The sequence below is a fragment of the Neoarius graeffei genome, chromosome 13 (genome assembly GCF_027579695.1).
Source record: "Neoarius graeffei isolate fNeoGra1 chromosome 13, fNeoGra1.pri, whole genome shotgun sequence".
Taxonomy (NCBI): Eukaryota; Metazoa; Chordata; class Actinopteri; order Siluriformes; family Ariidae; genus Neoarius; species Neoarius graeffei.
The window spans coordinates 76,999,130-77,026,258 of NC_083581.1; the positions used below are offsets into that span (position 1 = coordinate 76,999,130).

General features: G+C 43.0%; 1 protein-coding gene across 1 annotated transcript; it reads right to left on the reverse strand.

Annotated features, from left to right (window-relative positions):
• Nucleotides 1–26,085, reverse strand: letmd1 (LETM1 domain containing 1). The gene is made up of 9 exons (XM_060938560.1): nt 25,967–26,085; nt 24,602–24,759; nt 24,180–24,295; nt 21,030–21,112; nt 18,774–18,960; nt 18,574–18,675; nt 6,882–7,034; nt 6,261–6,357; nt 1–1,965 (listed from the first exon to the last, which is right to left on the reverse strand). The coding sequence occupies exons 1-9, from the start codon at nt 26,083–26,085 to the stop codon at nt 1,892–1,894; spliced, it is 1,089 nt and encodes a 362-aa protein (XP_060794543.1). The 3' UTR covers nt 1–1,891.
• Between the last annotated feature and the right edge of the window lie 1,044 nt (nt 26,086–27,129).

A 27,129-nucleotide genomic window follows, 5' to 3' on the forward strand; every position in this document is an offset into this window, starting at 1 on the left:
TAACAGTGTTGCGAACCTTTATTTTCTTTTAGTGTGAAGTATTCTGTCAGAGATGGTTGGGAGACGGATGTGAGTGCAGAAGGTGTGTTTATTAACACAAGTGAAGACGGTAAACAATCCAGAACGGCAGGAAAAATCGTAAAACAGTGAAACAGGCGATAGGTCGAGCGAGGCACAAACAGGCTATTGTAGACTCGGCAGAATGAAAGACGAGAGACAGGAAATCAGGGATCAGGAAACCAAACAAGGAAATAAGGCTTGGTAATGTGTCAGCAATGCAACTCAATACTTCGCAAAGTGCGTGTGTTTTCACAGTTTTTATACAGGCGCGCTGACTGCGCCTTAATCCTGTGCAGGTGTGAGTCATTTACGGCGCGCGTGCTGTTCGGAGTGCGCCCGAGAGTCTATCTGATGCACATGCCAAGGTGTGGCATTCTCGCACGAAATTAGTAAAAAATTAATGTAGATATGAATATCTCCTGTTAAATTATGGCATGTTAGAAAAAAAAAACTCCACGTCCTCGTCTGCAATTTATGAGTCCGACTGCAGTTGATGCACGAGTCAGAGTTATCAGTGTCCAAGTCGAGGCATGAGTCCTTAAAATTAGGGCACGAATCGGACTCAAGTACTACAGAACTTGTTTTTTTCCCCCCTTCAAGAATTATCGCATTTTTCACAAATTGCTCCTGTCATTTCGCCGGTGTGTTTACATTCTGAGTGGAAATTATTTTGTCAGATGTTTTGTATAAACTTTTTATTTATCGAATTTGCAAAAAATAAAAATGCTCTGTTTCTCAAAATCCAGTGAATGTGGAGAGAATAAAACTGTTATTCCACTCAATCTCGCCGTACACGGACTACAGCCGACTATCAGCTCATGTACGACTCGATTTCATGGAATAACAGTTAAATATGACGTTAGAGCTGCCAACCTTTACATGTTTTTGCCTAAGTAGGTGGAACAAGTTCTTATAAAAACTGGGACGTGGGCCAAATGGGGGAAAGTTTAAACATTCAGCTGTGATGATCCGGTCAGGGTTGCCAGGTCTGGCATTTTGACACAGTCTACATTTGACTTCTTGTTGTGGATTTTTTTTTTTTTTCTTCTGGTAATGGGTTGGTCTGTTTAAATATAGTTAAATACTTTAAGTGTGTGTGTGTGCGCGTGTGTGTGTTTAAATGCAAACAAAAGTGCATAAATCCATTAAATGTGTATACTGCCAGTCAAAAGTTTCTGGTTTAACTTCAAGTTAAAATTGCTTCGTCATTAAAGACTTGTTTTACAGTTGATATTAAACACCGTGATATTGACAAAGACCAAAATCAACTATTTGCTGAAATACCTTTTTTTGTTAATTTCTCTTCCTTATATACAGGTGTTTGTTCTGAAGGCACTCTAAGTAACGGAAAGACTAGATGAAAGGTTTATTATTATTATTAATGTTATTATTGGAAAGCCGTGATTACATCTGACTGAAAACCTGTGGTCTGATCTGAAAATGATCTCCACCACCATTCTCCAGCCGATGTGGAAGAACAGGACAAAACCTGGAATGGATCCAATTGTTCCATTTACAGAAATCAGACAGGATAAAGGCAAAAGGAAGGACCAACTTCCGCTTCACTGCACCGTATTGTTTTTACTGCCTTCATCGCAATTCCCATCCATCTTTCTAATCACTTTGCTCAAGTAAACAAAAATCAAAAAATAACTCACAGATTACCATCTCTCTCATATTCACTCAACACTGTAATTTCGAGCTGTACTGTATGATCCTGATAGCGGCCTGGCACGTCTCTGATAAACAGCAGTGTGTTCCCCTGATAGAGGTTTCTCTACATTTTAAGTCAGATCCTTGATGGACAGTCACTGAAGAGCGCAGGGTCTCGTCAGCGGCGTGGTGGTTTGGGGTAGTTTCGTGTTAGCAGCATCATCCCATGCAAATACAGTGCGGTCTCGGATTCTGCACAGATGAAATTAAGAAAGGAAAAGAGAAAAGGGGGAAGTTAGAGAGGAACTGTTACACAGTTTAAGTAATGCTTTTGGGGGCGGGGCGTGGCTTCCACTTCCAGTGACAAAATCCATTCATACTAGTGCAAATTCACAAAAGTTTAAAGCGTTCATAAATGCTTTCATAAAGTGTTTTAAAAGTGTTTTTAAAAATTAAGTCCTCTCAGACTGGGTGAAATTTGTTAATACAAAGGTCAAAAGTCACAATCTAAAAACAGACTGTTTATGATTTGCAAAGTCTTATAAAGGAGGTTTTTTTTTTTTTTTTTAAATTAGGCCTCAAAATACCCCTTTCACGATATGATGCGATATCCAGAAATTTCTCTCACTGCAGAGTCTGATGTTAGCAATACAGTACCTGTCAAAAGTTTGTACACCCCTACTCTACTCAGAGGTTTTTCTGTATTTTCTACTTTGTAGAACAAACACTGAAGACATCAAAACTATGAAATAACATATGGAACATGTATGAAACGGTGTGGTAAAAAAAAAGTTTCATATTTTAGAGAGTCTTCAAAGTAGCCAGCGTTTACCTTTATTTCTGGAATCTTCACAAGGATTTTTAACCAGTCCCTGTCTCAGACCATTGTCCCATCCTGCCTCAAGTCCTCAACCACTGTACCGTTGCCAAAAAAACCTATCAACAACACCCTGAATGACTACCGCCCAGTGGCACTTACACCTGTCATCATGAAGTGCTTTGAGAAACTGGTGCGGAGTCATATCCTTGCCTGCCTGCCAAGCTCTTTAATTTGTTTACAAAGCAAAGAGATCCACGGAGGATGCTGTATTCGCAGCACTTCACGCTGCACTAACGCACTTGGAGCAGCTGGGGAGCTACGTCAGAATGCTCTTTGTGGATTCAGCTCAGCGTTTAACACCATCCTCCCACAACGACTGGTGTCCAAGCTAGCGGACCTTGGGCTTCCACCACTCACCTGCAGCTGGATACTGGACTTTGTCAGGCCGCTCCCAGAGGCTCAGGCTGGGTTCCCACACCTCCACTGGTCTCAGCTTGAACACCGGCTCGCCACAGGGTTGTGTACTTAGCCCACTCCTTTACACCCTCTACACGTATGACTGTGTCTCCACCCACCTCAGCAACAAGACTGTAAAGTTCGCAGATGACACGACCGTGGTCGGACTCATCTCGGGCAAGGAGGGTGAGCTGGCATACAGGGACGAGGTGGAGCGGCTGTCAGAGTGGTGCAAAGTCAACAATCTGCTCCTCAACACCACCAAAACAAAAGTAGGTGGTTATTGACTTTAGGAAAAACAAAAACTGACATCCAGCCACTCATCATCGGCAGGGCCTGTGTGGAGAGGGTCCCGGTGTTCAGGTTTCTCGGCACTGAGCTGGAGAACGACCTAACCTGGAGTGCCAACACCAAGGAGCTGCTGAAGAAGGCGCAGAAGAGACTGCACTTTCTGAGAATCCTCAGAAAGAACCATCTCCCTCAAAATCTGCTCCGGACCTTCTATCACTGCTCCATAGAGAGAGAGAGAGAGAGAGAGAGAGAGTGCTCACGTACGGACTGTGTATGATACGGCAGCTGCACATCCTCAGAGAAGAAGGCGCTCCACAGGGTCGTTAGGGCAGCAGAGAAAACAACAGGCTGCCCCCCTCCCCACCCTGGAACAGATTTACACCTCCAGATGCCGCAGGAAAGCAATGGACATTTCAAAAGACTCTTCACACCCTGGTCATTGTCTCTTCCAGCTTTTGCCATCAGGCAAGAGATACAGAGCAATGAAAACCAGGACAAACCACCTAAAAAACAGTTTCTATCCCAAAGCAATCATGGCTTTAAACTCAAACGTGCAATAGAACTATTCTTGGCCCCATCCCCAATGTGCAATTTGTGTGTGTGTGTGTGTGTGTGTGTGTGTGTATGTATATAATAAATTTTTTTTTTCTTATCAGTGCAATCTGTGTACATACAGAACCAATACAATTCTGTTTATACTATTTTACCAGTGCAATTCTGTATACTTCATTTTTATACTTTATTTGTTCTTATTTTTTCTATAACTCATAATGAGTCAACAGCACCTTCAATTTCGTTGCACCTTTGGAAAAGTCACAATGAAGACTTATCTTTACATTACATTAATGGCATTTTGCAGACGCCCTTATCAAAGGCAACATACAACACACCCAGAGCAGCCCAGGGAACAGTTGGGGGTTCGGTGCCATGCTCAAGGGCACTTCAGCCATTCCTGCTGGTCCAGGGAATCGAACTGGCAACCTTTTGGCCCCAAAGCTGCTTCTCTAACCATTAGGTCATGGCTACCTTGATGACACCTTGTACGCTATTGGCATGATCTTAACCAGCTTCATGAGGGAGTCACCTGGAATGCTTTTCAATTAACAGGTGTGTCTCATCAAAAGGTCATTAGTGGAAGAGTTTCTTGCCTTCTTAATGCATTGGAGATCAAATAATAAATAATAATAAAGCCCTATTCCACAACTGGAATAATCCATATTATGTCAAGAACTGAACAACTAAGTAAAAGAGGAATGACATTCATCATTACTTTAAGACATGAAGTTAATTTTAATTGAGAAAAAACAAAACACTGAAATAGAAGGTGTGTTCAAACTTTTGATTGGTCCTGTAAAATCTTGTGTTATGCTATTCTGTATTTTTTTTTACAAGCTTAGCTGCTGTTCAGTAAATAGATGGGAATGTGACAATGAAAAATAAAACTAATAATGAAATCCTCCTGGTCTCTCCCTGTCACAAGGAGTTCATTTTCCGGTTAATTATTTGGGATGGAAGGTGGACATAGCGAAATTCTCAATCTGTTCATGTATATTCAGGAATTTGTGTATACAAGGAAAGAAACATAATAGAGATGCCAATAATGCAAACAGAAAAATCCTAGAAGGTGCAAAGAAGAAAATCTGAATTTGACTTCAAAAACCCTAAAGCCTCGGTCACAACCGGCTGTACGTGCTCCTACAGCCGGTCTACGTGCAAAAAATGCAAGAAACGCACGGAGGGCGCGCGTGAAACGCACGGAGGGCACGCGCGTGTGACGTGCTGATTTTCGAGCCGTAGACTGGCCGCAGACCAGCCGCAGAGGTTCTTTGTCATGTCAAACAAACTCTGTGGGCGCTTACGTTTTTTTCAGGTTGCAAGACAAACTTACGGCCAACGCGCGTCTTTCTCCATGAACAAAAAAAAAAAAAAAAAAAGCAGCGATTTGGGAAACGCCAAAAATCGCACGGCCAAAAAATCGTACGTCCGGTTGTGACCTAGGCTTAACCAATATTCGTTGACAAAAAAAAATGTCTAAGAGCGTTTACGATGAAACATATTAAGCCCTATTCGCACGGGATAAGTATTACCTATGGACCTCTGGTAATTCGCAATTACCCCCACACCTCTGTGTTATTGTGTGGCGCATTCGGACGGGATAAGCAAAAGTCTGTAATTCACTGAATTTACAGGTGCATTAATAAAGGTAGGATGAAAACACAGTAGGCATAAGAATAGCACTGTATCCAAATTAAGAGAGGGGAAACGCATATGATAGGGATGCAGTATGTTTGCTCCACGCTCTCAAAATGAGAAGGCGGGGTCACTGCAAATGAAAACAGTCTCGAGATGACAATGTAAGTGAACAGGCAGTTTATGGCGCTGTTTACACATAGCCGGGTATTTTGCTAAATGAACATTTGTCTTCCCTCCGTTAACCAAAATATCTTCGTATTGCTGTGTCATGGGGGTTAGCATGGCTCCCTACCATATGCTGCCACGCAAGCCATCCAGTTGAAGATTCTTCGTGCTTTCTTCTTGGAGTTCTTCTTGGAGCTGTTTCTGCTTATCTGGTTCAAATACGGGATAGGCCTACTACCACTTGCCCCTGAAATGCTGTTTATTAAAATTTCGCCCGTATCCTCCATTATTCACTCCAGAAAAGTACAAGAGACGCGCGTTTAATAATTACAAACACAGACATGCGCATTCACACGGGACTTGTATTACCACTGGACGTCTGCGTTTTGCCGAAACACAGTAGGTAATTCGCGGCGGAATTATTACTTGGCAAATTACGGACATGGCGCATTCGCACGGGACTAAGAACTCAGACATTCTCTGTAATTATTCCGAATTACCAGAGGTCCACAGGTAATACTTATCCCGTGCGAATAGGGCTTTAGTTGAACGGATATTTAACTGCAATTTGAAGGAAAAAAATGTCCATATTATACCATTTTAAAAATTGTGGGTCCCTCACCTTTAAGGTGCACTGAGAACTGCAGCCATTGTGACAGCCAGTCTCGGCACTGTGCAGGACTCAGGCGCTCCACGTTCAGCCCTCTCACATAACACGCCTGCAAACATAGATCACATGATCCAACCAGTGCCACTCACTCACATGTCTAACACTTGAATAATTGGTAGAGAAGTAAGAAATCATACAATTGAGGGTGTGCTGGAAAAGAATCAAATCAGTGATGGGGAGGTGTGATGTGGCCCACTGTACCCAAAAGTTGATTATTGATTATTTTCCACAAACAGCATGTCCTGACATGTTTCATTCCTCTTACAACAGGTCAATTTGTCAATCATTGTATTCTTTATTTATTAAAGAATGCGATGATACTTTTAGCTGTTTAGAGTCACTTTCTTTTGTAGAATGTCCCTGAAACAAGTTAGTTCCTGTTCTCAATTACTTTACAGCAGCTATAAGCAGTTACCTCTGGAACTACTGTCAGAGCTGCAGTTTTACTGAATCAACACTTTGTGAACAATCCAAAAAAAATCGAAAATATCCGACAGACAGACACTGTACTCGTACTTCCTGCCTGATAAAGGCTGTGTTGTTCATGGATATGTTCTAGAGTCTCTCTCATACCTCTTTGAGCTCCATGTCATTGAGCTGGTGGAGGCCCAGGTTGATGATGGCACGATCCAGGTGCATGAGCTCTAGGGCGTGGCTATTCAAGCGCCAGCTAATCAAGAAAGCCGGGAGACGGGGCGTTAAGAAGAGCAATGAGCAAAGGTGTCTCTGAAAGGAATCAAACAATACAGTACACATCAACTCTACTGAGGAAATTAAAAGCTGTGGTTAAAGCAGCGATATCATCACCATTGCTAAGGTTACATGGACAAGTCACATGAGAGAGATTTTTTTTTTTTTTAAATATGCTTCAGTCAGAGATTTCTCCATACATATACAGTACCAGTCAAATGTTCGGACGCTTCTTCAAATCCAATGTTTTATCTTTAAATTTAAAAAGTCACTTCATGTCTTAAAGTAATGATGGATGTCATTTCTCTTTATTGAGTGGTTCTTGATACAGTATGGATTACTAGGTCAAGAACCGCTCAACCAAGTAATATGGATTACTTCAGGTCAGCCTAATTGTCTCTGCTACTGGTAACATGTAACCCAGTACCACCTGTCGCATGGACGGATACTTGGCATCTAAACTGGCTCCACCATCAGCACATGCTGATGAAGAGGGTGGCATGACACCCAGCAGGATGAAGAACAAGACCTGACAAAGGGCGGAGGAGCTCCATCATGAGCCATCTGCCATCATGCGAAATACTGTGGAGTGTTCAGGGCATAGTGGGACAGACTCACACTGCTGGCCACCCACTGCATCCTGCGTTATCTCCAGTCATCTTGACCGTGTCTTGCTGCTGGATTCAGATGATTCAGGATGAGAGTGAGGCTGATGTTTGTGCAACTCTCCCTCACTTTAATCTAATTCATGCACAAGGTCACAACAACCTCACCCCCCACAAGTTCTGTGGCAATGGGCAAGCATTGAAGCAGTAGGTGAGGATACACTGGAAGCTGTAGATGCAAACCTACATGTAGGCGGCTCAGGCTATAGAGTTGCTTTCTTGTTGACTGAAACAGCAGCGGAATTCAGCAGCCACCTGAGCGACCGAGCAGCCCTCTTCAGGAATGCACTGCTTACCTCCTGGCATAAGGAAGCGGCTAGAAAAGATGCCCCAAACATTGCCTGCTTGACAACCCTCCTGGCCAGTTTACTGCGATTGGCGGGAATCCCATTTTTTTGCGGTCAAAATCAGAAAAGGAAACCAAAGTTTATGCTACTTATTGTTGGCTCCTGGAATGTTACAATACTGCTGGACAACCAAAATGCTGACTGACCTGAAAGGAGACCTGCACTTGTTGCAAGAGAACTTGGAAGATACAATACTGACACTCCTGCAGTCTCAGAAACAAGATTAGCAAATGAGGGCCAGCTCACGAAAGCTGGTGGTGGCTACACTTTTTTTCTGGAGTGGGTCAAATGAGAAGGAAGCATGAGCTGCTCATCACAAACACAGTGATGTTTTTGTTATGAAAACATCGAAAGCACAATAGAGCATCCTGGATGCACCCTCGCTTCAGGTACTGGTATCTTATTGACTATGTAAATCACTAGACAACATGACAGGCAAGATGTCAGATTAATTAGAGCCATGTGTGGGACTGATTGCTGGATGAATCACCAACTCATTGTCTCCAAACTTAAAATCTGTACTGAAAAGAGGTGCCCCCAGGCAAAAAAATGACCCTCAAGAGGCTAATGGTTCCAAACTGAAGTGCAAACAAACTGCTATCCAATTGGCATGCAAGCTTGCAGACTTCCACCCCAATGGTGAGGTTGTAAATGACTGGGAGGTATTTAGAGACTGTTTACTCAACATCGGTTGAGATTCTTGGTGCTAGAACAAAGAAAAACCAGGACAGGTTTGATGATGATGAAGAAATAAGAACTCTCCTTCAAGATAACTTCAAAGGGTTTATATTAAAAGGTCCCCTCGCATCGTTTTTTTCATTAATTGTGCGGTGGTCTCTAGTATGAATGAATGCCGTGAGCCGGTTTTGGTGAAAAAAAAATGCTGTGGTTCTCCTGTTTCAGGCTGTTCTAGTTTGGTGGAAGAGTGGGTGGCGGGAGAACGACAGGATTTCAGCTCTTACTCATTAATATTCATGACATGTAAACGTGTTACCTCTGATTGGCTAACAGCACTGTGACACTACCTCCAGTGGGTCAGAACAAGCGGATGTGGGTGTCTTTGTAAAAACTGTTGTTTCGATTGGCTATTATGGTCTAGACATCAATGTTTTGACCAATAACAATGTAGATGTGGCAGCGGGGGCGTGGGTGAGTGTCGGTCTGTGAATGGAGGGCGGAGTCAGGGAAGGTAAGTGGCAGAATCACTGCACCTGATGGGAATTAACACGCGTTTGTGTGTCTTCCCCAGTGACCGCGCCCTATAAGAGGAGAGGGAGAGCAGAGGAAGGGAGCTCTCTCCCCAACCAGAATGCTTGCTTGTGTGTGTGTGTGTGTGTATGTGTGAGACTGGGAGGGAGTCATTCATTCATTCATTCAATTGAATACTCCTTGCAGCAGCGGCTCTCATCAAGGCATGAGGCACTGAGCGGAGCTTGCCTCGGGGGGTGTGGGGGGAATAACGTCCCCTGGCTGGGAGCTGACGGGCCCTGGCAGCGCTGGTTCATTCGGGAGAGGGCAGGGGGTCGCTGGCTGCCAAGTCTGGGGAGGCTGGGACCTAGGGTTAGGTGAATTATGTCCCAAGGTGAGGAGCTAGCCCGCCCAGGGAGCACTCTTTCGTTCAGGAGAGGGCAGAGGCCACTGGCTGCCAAGTCTGGGGAGGCTGGGACCTCCCCTGCCCGAGTTACGAGGGTGCAAAGTTGGGCTGGAGCCGCCGTTAGAAACTAAACTGATGCGGAGCACCGCGCTGCGCCTCGGGGCGAATTACGTCTCTCTCCTCGCTCTTTCTTCCCGTGGGCGGTCGCAAGCCAAGGAGGGCGAGGCCCTGAATACTAATTTTCCAAGTGACGTAACTTCGTATGGCTTTTTCTGAGCCGCTCGTTTTTCCAACTATTTTCTTTCATAAGCTAATACAGGGAATGGGAGTAGAATTACATTTTCACATGCAGCATGCATATGCAACTCGGAGTGAACTATGGCATTTCAAGAAGAGACAGTATTAAACGTTTTTGGTGGAAGGGCACCTTTAACAACCCCACCTCAACCGCCAAGAGAATGGTGTTCATCAACATCTACCATCATGTCCAGACTAAGTTGAGACAGATGCAAGACTCTTGGTTGACGATGAAAGCTGATGAGACTCAATCATATGCTGACAGATATGACTCCAAAAACTTCTTTGATGCACTAAAGACCATCTACGGACCAAAGTCATCTGGAATCTTGCCAGTTCTGAGTGCTGATGGTGAAATGCTCATCACAGATAAAGCTAAAGATCCTTGAAAGACGGGCCAAACACTTCAAAACTGTACTAAATAGTATCAATGATGTGGTAATTGATCATCTGGAGCAGGTGGAAGTTAATCATGAGATGGACATTCCACCTATGGAGCAGGAAGTTAAAAAAACTATAGAGCAGCTAAACTGTGGGTGGTAGAGGAGAGCAACTGGACTTGTTTGAAGAGTCTTGAAAACGTTTCACCTCTCATCCGAAAGGCTTCCTCAGTTCTGTCTGACTAATAGGGAGTATCAGGTATTTATCCTCTCATGGATCATAATAGAATCAGAATTCTGATGGCTGCATAGTAGGTGGCTGATAAATGATGTCTTAGACACCCATCTCTGTTCAGTGATGGCCGTTCCAGGTTGACAAAAAAAAAAAAAACAACACGATCCTCTCTGGCTAAAATGTCTGCCAGTTTTCTGGAAGTCCTCTCATACTCCCGCACCAGTCAAAGGGATCTCATCCCAAAGTGTGTAGAAACATGTCTGTGAAGATTCTCAGGTCATAGTAAACTGTGGGTGGTAGAAGAGAGCAACTGGACTTGTTTGAAGATTCTTGAAGTGTTCAAGAATCTTCAAACAAGTCAAGAATCTTCAAACAAGTCCAGTTGCTCTCTTCTACCACCTACAGTTTACTATGACCTGGATGACTGAGAATCTTCACAGACATATAGAGCAGCTAGCCTCTGGCAAAGCCCCTGGATCTGATGGTATTGCTGCAGAGATCTACAAGGTAGAAGGTCCTGCCACCATTAAGAAGCTCATGGAGCTCCTCCACATGTTCTGGGAGATGCATCAGATTCCACGAGAACTGAAGGATGCCTCTACTCCCCACTTATTCAAAAGGAAACGTAATCACAAAGTGTGTGACAACCATCGAGGGATTTCCTTGCTTGTCCTAGCTGGCAAAATACTTGCAAGAGTAATGCTTAATCGGCTTAAATGTCATCTGGAGCAAGGCCAGCACCCTGAAAGTCAATGTGGTTTTAGGAAGGGTAGAGACATAGTGGACATGATATTTGCTGCACATCAGTTGCAGGAGAAATGCCTCGAGCAACATAGCCAGCTCTGTACAACCTTTGTGGACCTCACTAAAGCATTTGATTCTGTTAGTATAGACGGACTGTGGAAAATCATGGTGAAATTTGGGTGTCCAGAGATGTTCATCACCATGGTTAGACAGTTTCATAACAGCAAGAGTGCTTGACAATGGTGAAAACTCAGTCCCTTTTCCTGTGACTAATGGGGTTAAACAGAGTGGTGTTTTAGCCCCTACTTTGTTCAGTATGGTGTTCGCAGCCATGTTATCAGATGCTTTCGACGGTGGTGATCTTGGAATCCTGGTCAGGTACAGAACTGATGGAAATTTATTTAACCTTCGTCATCTCCAAGCTATCACGAAAGTCAAAGAGACCGTGCTGAGAGACTTCCTGTTTGCTGATGACTGTGCTCTTAATACCCACCAGGGCTCGAAATTCATTTTTATTTTTTCCACCAGCCACCCGGACTAGTTCCCTTCCAAAGTAACTTGCCAAAATTTGTTCATGTATGAATTTTACTTCTGTCAAAAATAACGCAAAAGAGAGTAGTTACCACTGTTCATGACTAATGTGCATTTATTTCAAGACCCGAGTATTTTGATACTGTTGTTAAATAGATAAATGAGAACACCACAGAGCACCATAATACAATATCAGCAAATAATAATGTATTGGAAAACTTGGCAACTTGGGGTATGAGTATTGAAAACAAATATACTTACTATCATGACTAGAGCACCCAAAATAGGCGGCACGGTGGTGTAGTGGTTAGCGCTGTCGCCTCACAGCAAGAAGGTCCGGGTTCGAGCCCCGTGGCCGGCGAGGGCCTTTCTGTGCGGAGTTTGCATGTTCTCCCCGTGTCCGCGTGGGTTTCCTCCGGGTGCTCCGGTTTCCCCCACAGTCCAAAGACATGCAGGTTAGGTTAACTGGTGACTCTAAATTGACCGTAGGTGTGAATGTGAGTGTGAATGGTTGTCTGTGTCTATGTGTCAGCCCTGTGATGACCTGGCGACTTGTCCAGGGTGTACCCTGCCTTTCGCCCGTAGTCAGCTGGGATAGGCTCCAGCTCGCCTGTGACCCTGTAGAACAGGATAAAGCGGCTAGAGATAATGAGATGAGAGATGAGCACCCAAAATATGTCCAGCATGCTTTCTGTATTTAACCATTTATGAGAGAGAAAGCATTAGGAGCTTCATATTGACTAGGAATCTCATCTCATTATCTCTAGCCGCTTTATCCTTCTACAGGGTCGCAGGCAAGCTGGAGCCTATCCCAGCTGACTACGGGCGAAAGGCGGGGTACACCCTAGACAAGTCGCCAGGTCATCACAGGGCTGACACATAGACACAGACAACCATTCACACTCACATTCACACCTACGCTCAATTTAGAGTCACCAGTTAACCTAACCTGTATGTCTTTGGACTGTGGGGGAAACCGGAGCACCCGGAGGAAACCCACGCGAACACGGGGAGAACATGCAAACTCCACACAGAAAGGCCCTCGCCGGCCCCGGGGCTCGAACCCAGGACCTTCTTGCTGTGAGGCGACAGCGCTAACCACTACACCACCGTGCCGCCTGACTAGGAATCAACTTGAAAAAAATTATTCCATAAAAATCGTATCGCAGCCAAGGCCTACCCTGCTCCCACGTTTGCTTATAAGTCCTTTGTCGTTTCTCCTCTTCAGACCGAGGTCGCTTTGTCCCTGTCTCTGGCGGTTTCTCTACACCTTTCAGAAAATTCCACATCGCAACGTAGCTTTGGCAGATGTAGATGTAAACAACAAAAACACACGTGTTTAAATGGGCGATAATGTGGCCACATCTATTGAATTTGATAACGTGATGTGGCAGCGGGGGCGTGGCCAAGCGTCGGTCTGTGAATGGAGGGTGGAGTCAGGAAGGTAAGTGGTGGAATCATTGCACCTGATGGGGATTAACCTGTGTTTGTGTGTCTTCCCCAGTGACCACGCCCTTTAAAAGGAGAGGAGAGCAGAGAAAGGGAGCTCTCTCTCCCCCAACCAGAACATGTGCGCGGGGCTGGGAAGTGATAAAAGGCTGAAAATCTAGCAATAAATAGTTAATTGAGAACTCAGTTCTGGCCTGCCGTGCCTCTGTGCTCCACCCACCTGGTCCAACACTACATGTGATTACCGCGATATTCAACGAGGTGCGTTATATGCATGCGCAGTAGTGAAAAAACCGACAGCCTGACTCGTACACGATATGATTTGGAATTCTTCGGTAGTTTCCGTCCTGCCGATAAACACATCGATTAACACAGACACGGCACGCGCTTAATATGTGGCGGCTTTAGTTGACGGTGTGTCTGAATCTTCGCTTCATATATATTTTTTATTTTCAACTAGCCAGCCGGGCTGGCTAGTGACAGGAATTACCCGCCAAATGAAAAATTAAGTCGCCTCGGGCAACCGGACCACTGCGAATTTCAAGCCCTGCCTACACAGAACCAGAGGTGCAGACCACGGTGGAGAGCTTTTCATCTGCGTATGACAACTTCAGTCTCACAATCAACGTAAACAAAACTGAAGTCATGCTTCAGCCAGCATTCAGTCAGCCTTATGTTGAACCATCAACATCTGTAAACGGACAGAAGGTTTCAGCACCGCAACCAAGATTAAAGTGTACCAAGCAGTTGTCCCAACTACCTTGTTGTATGGGTCTGAAACTTGGACCATATACAACAGACACGCTCGAAAGTTGAACCACTTCCACCGAAGCGGTCTATGTAGAATCATGCGGATCAAATGGCAGGACAAAATCCCAGACACTGAAGTCCTAGCCACTGCAAAGTTGCCCTCAGTTCACATTCTACTGAAGCAATACATAATTAGGTGGGCAGGACATGTCTGCAGAATGTCTGACGATTGCATACCAAAAAACAATTGCTATATGGGGAACTGAAGTCCAGCAAGTGTTCATGTGGTGGTCAGTGCAAACAATTCAAGGATACTCTGAAGAATTCTCTTAAGTCGGGCGGCACGGTGGTGTAGTGGTTAGCACTGTCGCCTCACAGCAAGAAGGTTCTGGGTTTGAGCCCATCGGTCGACGGGGAGTTTGCATGTTCTCCCAGTGTCTGTGTGGGTTTCCTCTGGGTGCTACAGTTTCCCCCACAGTTCAAAGACATGCGGTTAGGTTAACATGGGGCAGCCTTGGGCTGAGGTGCCCTTGAGCAAGGCACCTAACCCGCAACTGCTCCCCGGGCACTGTAGCACGGCTGCCCACTGCTCTAGGTAGGTGTGTGCTCGCGCATGTCCGTGTTCACTGCTTCAGATGGGTTAAATGCAGAGAGGAATTTCATAAGTGTACAGGTGATGAATAAAGTTCTTCTTTTTCTAAGTCATTTAACATCAACACTGATACATGAGAGAGCGTGCAGCCTATGCAATTCAGTGCAGTGAGGAATGCACAGACCTGTATATTGGGGAAACAAAACAACTGGGGAGACAGTCCTCTGGTAACCACGAGAGTTTGACTCCCTACTCACATCTATATTGCAGCGTGCCTCACCAGGTGGCAGTAGGTACCATTTTGATAATGGTCTTTGGTATGGCCCTCCTGGTTGAGAGGTGGACACACTAACCACTATGCCAGCTTGCAGTACCAGACTTACCAAAGACTTTATTGTTTGTGCTGATTATTTGACCCAGTTTGTATTTTGATTACTGCCTATAGCCTTGCCTGACCATTGCCTGTTTACAGACACTGCCTTTGCCTCATGATTTGGAATTCTCTGCCAGTTTGCTTTCATTAAACTCTCCACTCTTTAAAGGGAAGCCATGGCCTAATGGTTAGAGAAGCAGCTTTGGGACCAAAAGGTTGTTAGTTCAATTCCCTGGACCAGCAGGACTGGCTGAAGTGCCCTTGAACAAGGTACCTAACCCCCAGCTGCTCCAGCAAGAGTGGCGGCATATCTTGTGTTTGACTAGCCAAAGAAAAACTGATGATGTGTTTATCAGTTCGGGTGGTGCCCGGCCAAAACAAACTCACTCCCCCGCGTTTTTACATCTGTTTGTCTCCTGCTTACGTGACACCTTTTAGGTTGGCATTGTGTAAACTTCAGCTTTATTTGTAACAAGGGAAAATTATTTTCCATTTAAATTTTTGGCTAAATGTATTTAAAAAAAAGAACTGTACTCAGCTGCTTAAGTATTAAAAACTACAAGTAAATGTTGAACTGATGAAATTAAAGTCATGTTTTCATATGAACAGTGAATTTATTCCTTACCTAGAACTGTTAGAAATAAATATGCGGTTTTGCCTGAAAACGTCATTCAATCTAAGCATTAGACATGTGTATCGTCATATCATGTCACGATTATAGGATGGACAGCAAGTTGTTTAAATCACCAGCAACCTTACAGGTCAAATATCATGGAAATAACCAACAGTTACCATTTGCTAGATCTTTACTTGCTGCCTGCTCAATTAATGTAGCTATGAATGCCAAAGGAGATGCTTCATTTTACACAAGCAGGGATGAGAATGAAAAAGTCTGAAAAAAGTTGGGGGTTTGGGGGCCGCAGGCACCGAGCCCCAGTGGGGGCCCAGGGGGCAGGAGCTAATGATTTTTGCCTATTTTTTTTTTTTTACCCCAAAACCATTAATTTTATCAGCAAAAAGTTGCAATTTATTTGGAAATAAATTCCCCTTCTTGGTGGACTACCAGGTGAAAATGATTAATATGGTACAAGAGACTTGTTTTTAATCAATTCACATTTGATGATTTAAAAAAAATCAATGCACCTTTTAATATAAACGAGCTCTACAGCATTATATTTCTGCATTTTTGCTATTCATGTCTTTGAATACTCTAATCCTTTAAAATGAAGTGCAAACCAGAAAAAAAGTTCTATCATATAATTCTCTGAAGCTTTCTTCTGATGTCATCATGGTAGCAGGAGCTCTTGCATATTAAGCAGGCAACATTCAACATCACTCATCACTTCCCTTTCAACTGTTGTGTGCACTAACTAGGTTTTATCTGGACAGGATGTTGTGTAATGTAATGCATATACCATACGGTCAATTTGAAGATCAAGATGGTGATTTTGAATTAAAGAACAGGCATGTACAATGGGCATTACATATTGGAAATTTTTTTAAAATAAAAAACTATGAGTTCATCTCGGCCTAAAAAATGTGGGCAGACGCTCCCGCGCGGCACATGCCAGCAATTCCCCCTCCAATGAAATGAGCAATAAGTAGGAGAGTTATACATGGTATCATACCTAAAATTTTATCAGAAATATTAGATATGATACTATGATTCTCCCCAACATGCTACATTAGATAAGCTAACCCCATTTACAGTTAGGTCCATAAATATTTGGACAGAGACATTTTTCTAATTTTGGTTCTGTACATTACCACAATGAATTTTGAACAAAACAATTCAGATGCAGTTGAAGTTCAGACTTTCAGCTTTAATTCAGTGGGTTGAACAAAATGATTGCATAAAAATGTGAGGAACTAAAGCATTTTTTAAACACAATCCCTTCATTTCAGGGGCTCAAAAGTAATTGGACAAATTAAATAATTGTAAATAAAATGTTCATTTCTAATACTTGGTTGAAAACCCTTTGTTGGCAATGACTGCCTGAAGTCTTGAACTCATGGACATCACCAGACGCTGTTTCCTCCTTTTTAATGCTCTGCCAGGCCTTTACTGCAGTGGTTTTCAGTTGCTGTTTGTTTGTGGGCCTTTCTGTCTGAAGTTTAGTCTTTAACAAGTGAAATGCTGCTCAATTGGGTTGAGATCAGGTGACTGACTTGGCCATTCAAGAATATTCCACTTCTTTGCTTTAATAAACTCCTGGGTTGCTTTGGCTTTATGTTTGTGGTCATTGTCCATCTGTATTATGAAACGCTGACCAATCAGTTTGGCTGCATTTGAGCACACAGTACGTCTCTGAATACCTCAGAATTCATCCGGCTGCTTCTGTCCTGTGTCACATCATCAATAAACGCTAGTGACCCAGTGCCACTGGCAGCCATGCATGCCCAAGCCATCACACTGCCTCCGCCGTGTTTTACAGATGATGTGGTATGCTTTGGATCATGAGCTGTACCACGCCTTCACCATACTTTTTTCTTTCCATCATTCTGGTAGAGGTTGATCTTGGTTTCATCTGTCCAAAGAATGTTCTTCCAGAACTGTGCTGGCTTTTTTAGATGTTTTTTAGCAAAGTCCAATCTAGCCTTTTTATTCTTGAGGCTTATGAGTGGCTTGCACCGTGCAGTGAACCCTCTGTATTTACTTTCATGCAGTCTTCTCTTTATGGTAGATTTGGATATTGATACGCCTACCTCCTGGAGAGTGTTGTTCACTTGGTTGGCTGTTGTGAAGGGGTTTCTCTTCACCATGGAAATTATTCTGCGATCATCCATCACTGTTGTCTTCTGTGAGTGTCCAGGTCTTTTTGCATTGATGAGTTCACCAGTGCTTTCTTTCTTTCTCAGGATGTACCAAACTGTAGATTTTGCCACTCCTAATATTGTAGCAATTTCTCGGATGGGTTTTTTCTGTTTTCGCAGCTTAAGGATGGCTTGTTTCACCTGCATGGAGAGCTCCTTTGACCGCATGTTTTCTTCACAGCAAAATCTTCCAAATGCAAGCACCACACCTCAGATCAACTCCAGGCCTTTTATCTGCTTAATTGAGAATGACATAACGAAGGAATTGCCCACACCTGCCCATGAAATAGCCTTTGAGTCAATTGTCCAATTACTTTTGGTCCCTTTAAAAACAGGGTGGCACATGTTAAGGAGCTGAAACTCTTAAACCCTTCATCCAATTTTAATGTGGATACCCTCAAATGAAAGCTGAAAGTCTGGACTTTATGTCCATTATATAACTAGAACTTGAATATGTTTCAGTAAACAGGTAAAAAAAAGAAAGTTTGTGTCAGTGTCCAAATATATATGGACCTAACTGTATATTCTTTTTGCTATTTCTGTTTCTTTTAAATACTTGATAAAGCGATATATCTGACTTGACGCACTCCGCCATTTTGTTTTTCTCTACTCATGGTATATGAGCAGATAGCCTAGTAGTAGCCAATCAGAGCATGTGACTGCTCATATCCAGTGAATGTGGATAGAACAATACTGGATATGTTTTGATATACAGAATACAGTGATTGGCTGGATGACAGAAGAAAAGATCTTGGAGATTTGCCACTTTTAACATCTGAGTAATACTTGCTCTAAAGGACTAACCGTCTGATCTGCACCCATCCTTCTGATACCCAGTGGAGGACCTGAGAATAAAGCTCTCACTGCATGGAGATCAGACACAACAGGGTGAGCACCACTCTGGACCTGGAAACAGGGGCAAGTATTAATAATTAGATTAGAATTTCTCTCAATCCACCCCAGAGATGAAAGATTAATGGGTTATGCTGTGCGGAGGGACTCACTTTACTGCACAGCTCTGTAAGTTGGCTCTTCAGTTGCTCGTGTGCGACGTGCGACGCGGTCATCTTCAACCCTTCGAGCAGTGGCTGGTGATGCCGTGCCCTCTGGGCGTGATACGCTCCTTGAAACTCCACCAGCTGCTGCGGCGTCCAGAAATGGTGAATCAGGAGCTGGCGGGGATAAAGGTACCTGGTAACACGAGTAGGAGTGCAGATGGAGGGGCAGGTATTACACAGTAAGGGAAAGACTGAGGAAACATTACTTTGAAAAGTACTGTAACGACAGACTGCTGTGGTGCAAGAGGAATAGAACACTGTGGGGCATGCCGTTATTGGAAAAGAATCAACTCTGAGGTGGCATAATGGTGCAACACGTCGTTGGTCGTCTTCCCTGAGTGTTTTCTTCCTCATTTATGCACCATGTTTGATCGGAAATAGGATTTCAAAAGGATTTTATTTGACAGTTTAGACATGAAAATAAACCGTTTATTGAAAATAAATGTGGGCGTCCGCTGTTGCTAATGAAAATCCTCGTAAATATGCGTTTTGCAACAGAATTTGAATTCTATCTTCAATTATGTGCACACACGTGGAAAATGCTTTGCAAGTATATGCTTGAATTAGCATTTAATTTAGTATAAATATGGAGGGGATTATAGAAAAATCGCGTTCGCTGACTGGTTGAAAAATTCAGACCATTTCTCGATAATCATCTCGAGCAACTTGGCAAAATGGCGGCCGATCGCTTCATCACCGTAAGCGAGAAAGAATTACAAAACGAAAGAAAATGCTGTTCCTAAAACCACTAAAGATGTTAGGAAGTTTGGTCTAAAGCTATCCAAAGGTAAGATGGGATTGGGATTTATTTTATCGATTTCAAAACAAAAAGTATTTTACGTGATTCGGTGTAGATCAGTGACAAGTCTGTGTGTGCCGTGTTTACATTTACATGCTGCTTTTGATGTTTGACATTAATGATTTAAAAAAAATAAATCACCTGTGTATTTATACTAAAATAATTATCTGCCTCAGGCTCAGTGAATAATTAAATAACACAGTGAAATTTTCAAACCATGGGTGGCACAGTATCACCTCACAGCAACCAGGTTCTGGGTTTGAACCTCGTGCTCGACTGGAGCCTTTTGGCATGTTCTCCTTGTGCCTGCGTTGGCTTCCTCAGGGTGCTCCGGTTTCCTCCCACAGTCCAAAGACATGCAAATTAGGTCAATTAGCTACTCTAAATTGCTCATAGGTGTGAATATGAGTGTGATGGTTGTTCATCACTGTGGCTACATCCACATGACAACGGCAATGAGATTTTATTTTAAAAAAAATATCGCGTCCACATGGGCAACGGATCAGTAAAATATCAGGTACATATGGCAATGTGACGCTTGCTGAAAACGATGCAATACACATGCCACACCTCTACGTGCGCTGTAAGACGGTCCCATCGGAGACACCAGAACAATAGAAGAAGTAGGACGCATGCGCATAAACCCCTTCTTCTACCCGGCATGAAGCACTCACAGGAACAAACACACAACAACAAGAAGAAGATGGCTGCGACTACGCGAGGAAATCGTGCCTTCTGTGTGTACAAATTAGGTTTATTAGTGTGCATAGTTTTATATAACTTAATTTTCTTATTGTGTGTGAACATTTTGAAAAGCATTTTTATATAATTTATATAAACTTTTTATATTGTGTGTGAACATTTTGAAAAGCAGTCTTATCCAATAAAAAAAAATTCAAGAAATGGTTCAGTTACTTGTTTATTTAAAAGAAAAGCTGTATACAAAAGTGAATGCAATGCAGTGGTTCATACAAAACAGCGAGAGTGCTGCTTGTTCTAGTCATGTGGTTGTGACGTCATCGTAAACAAATCCGTTCTACTCATCCAGACGACTTCGCAACGGCGCCGTTGCCAGATTTTTCCACTCTGGAACCCGTTCTCAAAAAAATATCGTTTTGGGGCACCCAAAACGCCGGTGCCGTGTGGACGCCAGGCCGAAACGATAAACAATTTTATCAGATTCACCTGAATCCGTTGCCGTGTGGACAGCCTCTGTGTCAGCCCTGTGATAGATTGGTGACCTGCCCAGAATTCACCCCACCTCTCACCCAAAGTCAGCTGGAATTGCCTCCAGCTCACCCGCAACGGTATGGAAAGTGAATGAATGAATTTCAAACCATACCCTTATCACACTACTTTTTAACTGTATAGTGGGGGACAAATTAAATTCAGTCAGTACTTACATTAAAACAAACACGAGGTAGTTTGCAAAAGGAGGAATGGAGATGATCACCAGAGGAATGGCTTTGATCATGTCTCTGTGGAACTGTCAGTACAAACACATAATATAGATTATACATCATCATGATTACACCGTGGATTTAACACACTTCATCAAATACAGGTTTGAAATAATGCCTTAAGCACAATCACAACTGATTATTAATTAATAACAATTCTAAACCCATAAAACCCTTTTTTTTAAATTAACTGTATATACTCAAACGTAAGTTTCAAAATAAAATAAAAAGTTAAAAGACTGGCTTGAAGCTGCACTTTAGAGTTGAACGGCAGTTGGTCCAGATTTCATATGCAGATTTGCAGCACATTATACGATAAACATCTCTGTTTTTCCTTAAATAAGTTTCAAAATGCATGTTCAGGCGAAAGTTGCATACCGAGATTCCAACCCAGTGACTAAACTGTTTTTACTCTTGGTTTTAAAAAGCACCGTTTCATATTGCTGTACGTTTTAAGTAATACTAAACACACTTCTGCTTGTACCCCCAGAAAACCAAGGAGCTTTCTTTAGAAAATATTTATGTAGATTTAACTTGAACTGTACTTCCATTCAACTTGATGCAATAATAAGAAATTACATGAAAAAAACCCAACCACCTCGAGTGACAACACTATGTCGCCCTCTAACGGTCATCCACTGTACTGCACGTCATACTTTCAAATACTACTGTACAATAAATTGATGAAATAAAATGAACTTCAAATGTGAAATATCAATACAAACTTTTTGACAGCACTGTAAATGTACAGTTGATCCTGCCAATATTATTAGCAGGAAAGACAGGCTGCTGACAGACTGCAAATATTAGAAAGCCCTCAGGCTGTTTATTACACAAACTTTTGGTTAACACTGACAACACAACCCTTCTGGCTATTATACAAAACAGTTGTACTACAACTATTTGGTTTTACTCAGAGACACACACACACACACACACACACACACACACACACTTGTGGTCAGAAGTTTACATACAGTGACATGAATGTCGTCTTGGTTATGAATGTCATGGCAATATTTGGGCTTTCAGTAATTTCTTTGAACTGTTCTTTTTCCGTGGCAGAATGATTGTACAGCGTACAGCTTTAATAAAAAAAAAAAAAACTAGAATTTGGTGCACAAGTTTTAATTTTCTTTGGATTTTCTGAAATCAACATGGAGTCAAAATAATACATACAGCACACCTGATATTTGGATAAAATGTCTCTTTGTAAAATTCACCTTGACCAAACATTTTTGTTTACCATGAAGAAGCTTCTGGCAGAATTCTGGTTGGATATTTCACGACTCTTCATGGTAGAATTGGTAGAGTTTCATCTCATCTCATTATCTCTAGCCGCTTTATCCTTCTACAGGGTCGCAGGCAAGCTGGAGCCTATCCCAGCTGACTATGGGCGAAAGGCGGGGTACACCCTGGACAAGTCGCCAGGTCATCACAGGGCTGACACATAGACACAGACAACCATTCACATTCACACCTACGCTCAATTTAGAGTCACCAGTTAACCTAACCTGCATGTCTTTGGACTGTGGGGGAAACCGGAGCATCCGGAGGAAACCCACGCGGACACGGGGAGAACATGCAAACTCCGCACAGAAAGGCCCTCGCCGGCCCCGGGGCTCAAACCCAGGACCTTCTTGCTGTGAGGCGACAGCGCTAACCACTACACCACCGTGCCACCCCTTGGTAGAGTTTGATTAAATTTTTTTTTTCTTGCCATGGAGTCGACTTAAGCACGGTCCATTTATTTTCAATAGGGTTGAAGTCAGGACTTGTTTTAAGCTTAATGTTAGCCTGCTTTATCCTCCACAACCAGCTCTGATGTGTGTTTGGGTTCATTGGTGGCACGGTGGTGTAGTGGTTAGCACGGTCACAGCAAGAAGGTTCTGGGTTCGAACCCAGCGGCCGGCGAGGGCCTTTCTGTGTAGAGTTTGCATGTTCTCTCCGTGTCTGCGTGAAAACCTCTGGGTGCTCCGGTTTCCCCCACAGTTTAAAAGACACGTGGTTAGGTTAATATGGGACGGTCTTGGGCTGAGGTGCCCTTGAGCGAGGCACCAAACTCCCAACTGCTCCCCAGGCACTGTTAGCATGGCTGCCCACTGCTCTGGGTGTGTGTGTGTGCTCATTGCTCACGTGTGTGTTCACTGCTTCAGATGGGTTAAATGCAGAGAGGAATTTCACAAGTATGTGATGAATAAAATTATTATTATTCTTTGTCCTTGTGGTCAGCTTCAAACTTTAGTTAAGCTTGAAGGTGTCAGTTTTGGAGCAGGAGGTTATTTCTTGGATAGCAGCCTCTTAGTTCATGGTGATCTGAACTAGAGACAGTGATCCATCAGCTTCCAGTTCATGGCAGGGCTGTGCCATAGTGGTTCCCAGGTTGTTCCTGACCATCCAAACCAATTTCCTTTCAGCGAAGGGTGACCGTTAGGGTTTTCTTGAAGCAAAGTAGCTTGGCAAAGTGACTTCACCTCACAATAACTTGTATACAATTGTTTGAACTGATCTTGGAATTTGCAGTTGTTTAGAAATGGCTTCAAGAGACATTCCGGAGTTGTGTACATCTGTGCTCCTCTTTCTCAGATCTGCACTGAGCTCCTTGGACTTTCCCATTTTATTGTGTGTTGGTCAATCCAATGAGTGCTGTAAACAAACCCTTTTTATGAAGGCACAGAGAAGCTACCAGCTGTAGTCAATCATGATCACTAACAGGAAGTTAAGAGACCTCGGCCTTGGCAAGATAAGAGACATTTTGGAAGTTTCAGCACCTCTGAATTAATAATCTAAGTGAGCGTATGTACATTTTTGACCCTGTATGTATAATTTTGACCCGGTGTTGATTTCATAAAACCTAAAAAAAATTAAAACTTGTGCACCAAATTCTAGTGGTTTTTTTTTATTAAAGCTGTACGCTGTCCAATCATTCTGCCACAGAAAAAGAACAGTTCAAAGAAATGACTGAAAGCCCAAATATTGCCATGACATTCATATCCAAGATGACATTCATGTCACTGCATGTAAACTTCTGACCACAACTGTATGCTTGTATATTACTATCAAACTAAAACACTAACTCATTAATGATCTCACCTGTCTGAGCTTCTCCATTTCACGGTAAGGCAACTTCTGAGGATCGATGCCGTTTTGGATCATCCGAATTCGGATCCTATGCACTTCTCGAGCATCCTCAAAGAAGAGTCGAAATCCTACAAGGACATCCAGAGAAACTGAACACATGCTACCAAACATGCACAACACTACTTTTTTAAGAACAGCTTAAGAATTAACATTTTCCAAATAAATTCAAACTGAAAAAAAAGTCAATAATTTCCATTCTATGCGTTTTGTAATTGAAAATGTCTCATCATCTCATTATCTGTAGCCGCTTTATCCTGTTCTACAGGGTTGCAGGCAAGCTGGAGCCTATCCCAGCTGACTACGGGCGAAAGGCGGGGTACACCCTCTGCATAAAAAAATAACACTATAAATAATGGAACACATTTGAGCCTCACCTCGTATAAACGTAGAATAGAGGACGTAGAATCGAGGGAACCGTCGCTGAAGAAATCTCTCATACTTTTCATTTGCCCATTTCAGTCCGGACACGACGCTTTGGCCAAGGCCGTACCTCGCTCGAGAAGGTGAATAATACCGCCTTGTTAAACATAATCTATAGAGATGAAGATGAGACAGTCGTTTAACACAACAGTTTATGATGTTATATACAGAGCATTGTCATCTCACAGCTCCAGGGTCCCTGGTTTGGTTCTGAGCTTGGGTTACTGTCTGCGTAGGGTTTCTGTTTATGCGTTACTAGTGTCCACATGGGTTTCTGTGCGGTTCTCAGAGTTTCTCCCATCTACCTGGTGAATTGGTGGGTCTAACATGACCCCTAAGTGTGTGTGTGTGTGCGCACACGTGCATATGCATACAAGATGCCCTGCCGGGTGTATTCCCATATCACACCTAGTGTTCCCAGGATAGGCTTGGGATCCATTGCCACAAAGACTAGGATAAAAAGTTAGTCAAACTGAATGAATGAATGACCATTGATGATGACACATATATGATATTATGACCATTACAGAACCAATTATGATTCTTTTTTTTCAACAGCATAGCACTCATAATGGCAGCACAGTGGTGTAGTGGTTAGCGCTGTCGCCTCACAGCGAGAAGGTCCGGGTTCGAGCCCCGTGGCTGGCGAGGGCCTTTCTGTGCAGAGTTTGCATGTTCTCCCCGTGTCCGTGTGGGTTTCCTCCGGGTGCTCCGGTTTCCCCCACAGTCCAAAGACATGCAGGTTAGGTTAACTGGTGACTCTAAATTGACCGTAGGTGTGAATGTGAGTGTGAATGGTTGTCTGTGTCTATGTGTCAGTCCTGTGATGACCTGGTGACTTGTCCAGGGTGTACCCCGCCTTTCACCCGTAGTCAGCTGGGATAGGCTCCAGCTTGCCTGCGAGTGCGACCCTGTAGAATAGGATAAAGCGGCTAGAGATAACGAGATGAGATGAGCACTCCTAATGTATTGGAAGGGTTTTATCTACATCTGGAGATCTAAACCTATCTGCAACTCTAATATAACTCCAAACCAAGAGACCTTTACTGTAAATATAACAGGATTTATATTGGGATGGGAGTAATAGCTTAAAAAAAAAACTTTCTTCTCTCTGTCCTTCCTTAAGACAATACTCATTGCATTAGAATATAAACTCTTAGTAAAGATTGAAAGAAACTACAAAACCAACTTGGGTTTAAATGTTAAGTGACCTTTCTCATGGTTCTGTCCCTCACTGGCCTGTAAACACACACAGCAGTGGGACACCCTGCAGACTTCTACAGCATGTCTCTGATCTCTAGTTCATTAAAATGGCTCACCTGAGATGAGCAGCGGTGAACTGAGGCCTGCAGAACCCCGCAGTGGCCCCCAGGGACCGAAATCCGCACAGAAAAGTCACAGAAGCGCCGCTGCACAGCTGCATGCAGGACGCCGCCATCTTGCAGAAAACCGCTGTCGAGTCTAAGGGGGCGTGGCACAGCATATGGGCGGAACCAAAGCGCCTGTTCATAATAATATTAAATTAAATCAAATCTTATTTTAAGCCCGGTTAATGCTTTCTCTACACTACCGTTCAAAAGTTTGGGGTCACTTTGAAATGTCCTTATTTTTGAAAGAAAAGCACTGTTCTTTTCAATGAAGATCACTTTAAACTAATCAGAAATCCACTCTATACATTGCTAATGTGGTAAATGACTATTCTAGCTGCAAATGTCTGGGTTTTGGTGCAATATCTCCATAGGTGTATAGAGGCCCATTTCCAGCAACTATCGTTTATAGTTGTATATATAAAACATTGTAATGTGATGTTTTATAATATATCACTCACACAGTCACTCATCAGCTTACAAACCAAAACCAAGTCGAGTCAAACTTATTTGGAAAGCACATTTAACCATTTCATGCATGCATTATTTATTCACCTATCCATATTCTTGAAAATCTAACTTCAAATTGCTTGATATATGGATTCTGTCTGTCTAATTTTAACTAACATTCTAAACAAGTCTAAAATATGTAGTGCTGAAATCTGAAATGATAGAAAATATTTTGAACATGCAAAAGTTGCACAGTTTAGGTCTGTTGTATGATGCAACAATGTTAAAAAAAACCCACCCTTCCCATGAGGGGAAAAATGAGTTAAAAACAAAAAGACCACCTAGTTTTAAAAGTCTAAGGTATTTAGTGGAGACTGGAATTGTTTTTCTTCATTAGTTATTAAATCTCTCTCATCTCATCTCATCATCTCTAGCTGCTTTATCCTGTTCTACAGGGTTGCAGGCAAGCTAGAGCCTATCCCAGCTGACTACGGGCGAAAGGCGGGGTACACCCTGGACAAGTCGCCAGGTCATCACAGGGCTGACACATAGACACAGACAACCATTCACACTCACATTCACACCTACGCTCAATTTAGAGTCACCAGTTAACCTAACCTGCATGTCTTTGGACTGTGGGGGAAACCGGAGCACCCGGAGGAAAC

Excerpts from the sequence above, each read along its gene's own strand:
- letmd1 (XM_060938560.1), bottom strand. The coding sequence starts at position 26,085 with ATGGCGGCGTCCTGCATGCAGCTGTGCAGCGGCGCTTCTGTGACTTTT. Across the intron at positions 24,760-25,966 it reads TTCACCGCTGCTCATCTCAG|ATTATGTTTAACAAGGCGGT; the intron begins GTGAGCCATTTT and ends TCATCTCTATAG. Across the intron at positions 7,035-18,573 it reads GGATGGGTGCAGATCAGACG|AGACACCTTTGCTCATTGCT; the intron begins GTTAGTCCTTTA and ends GATTCCTTTCAG.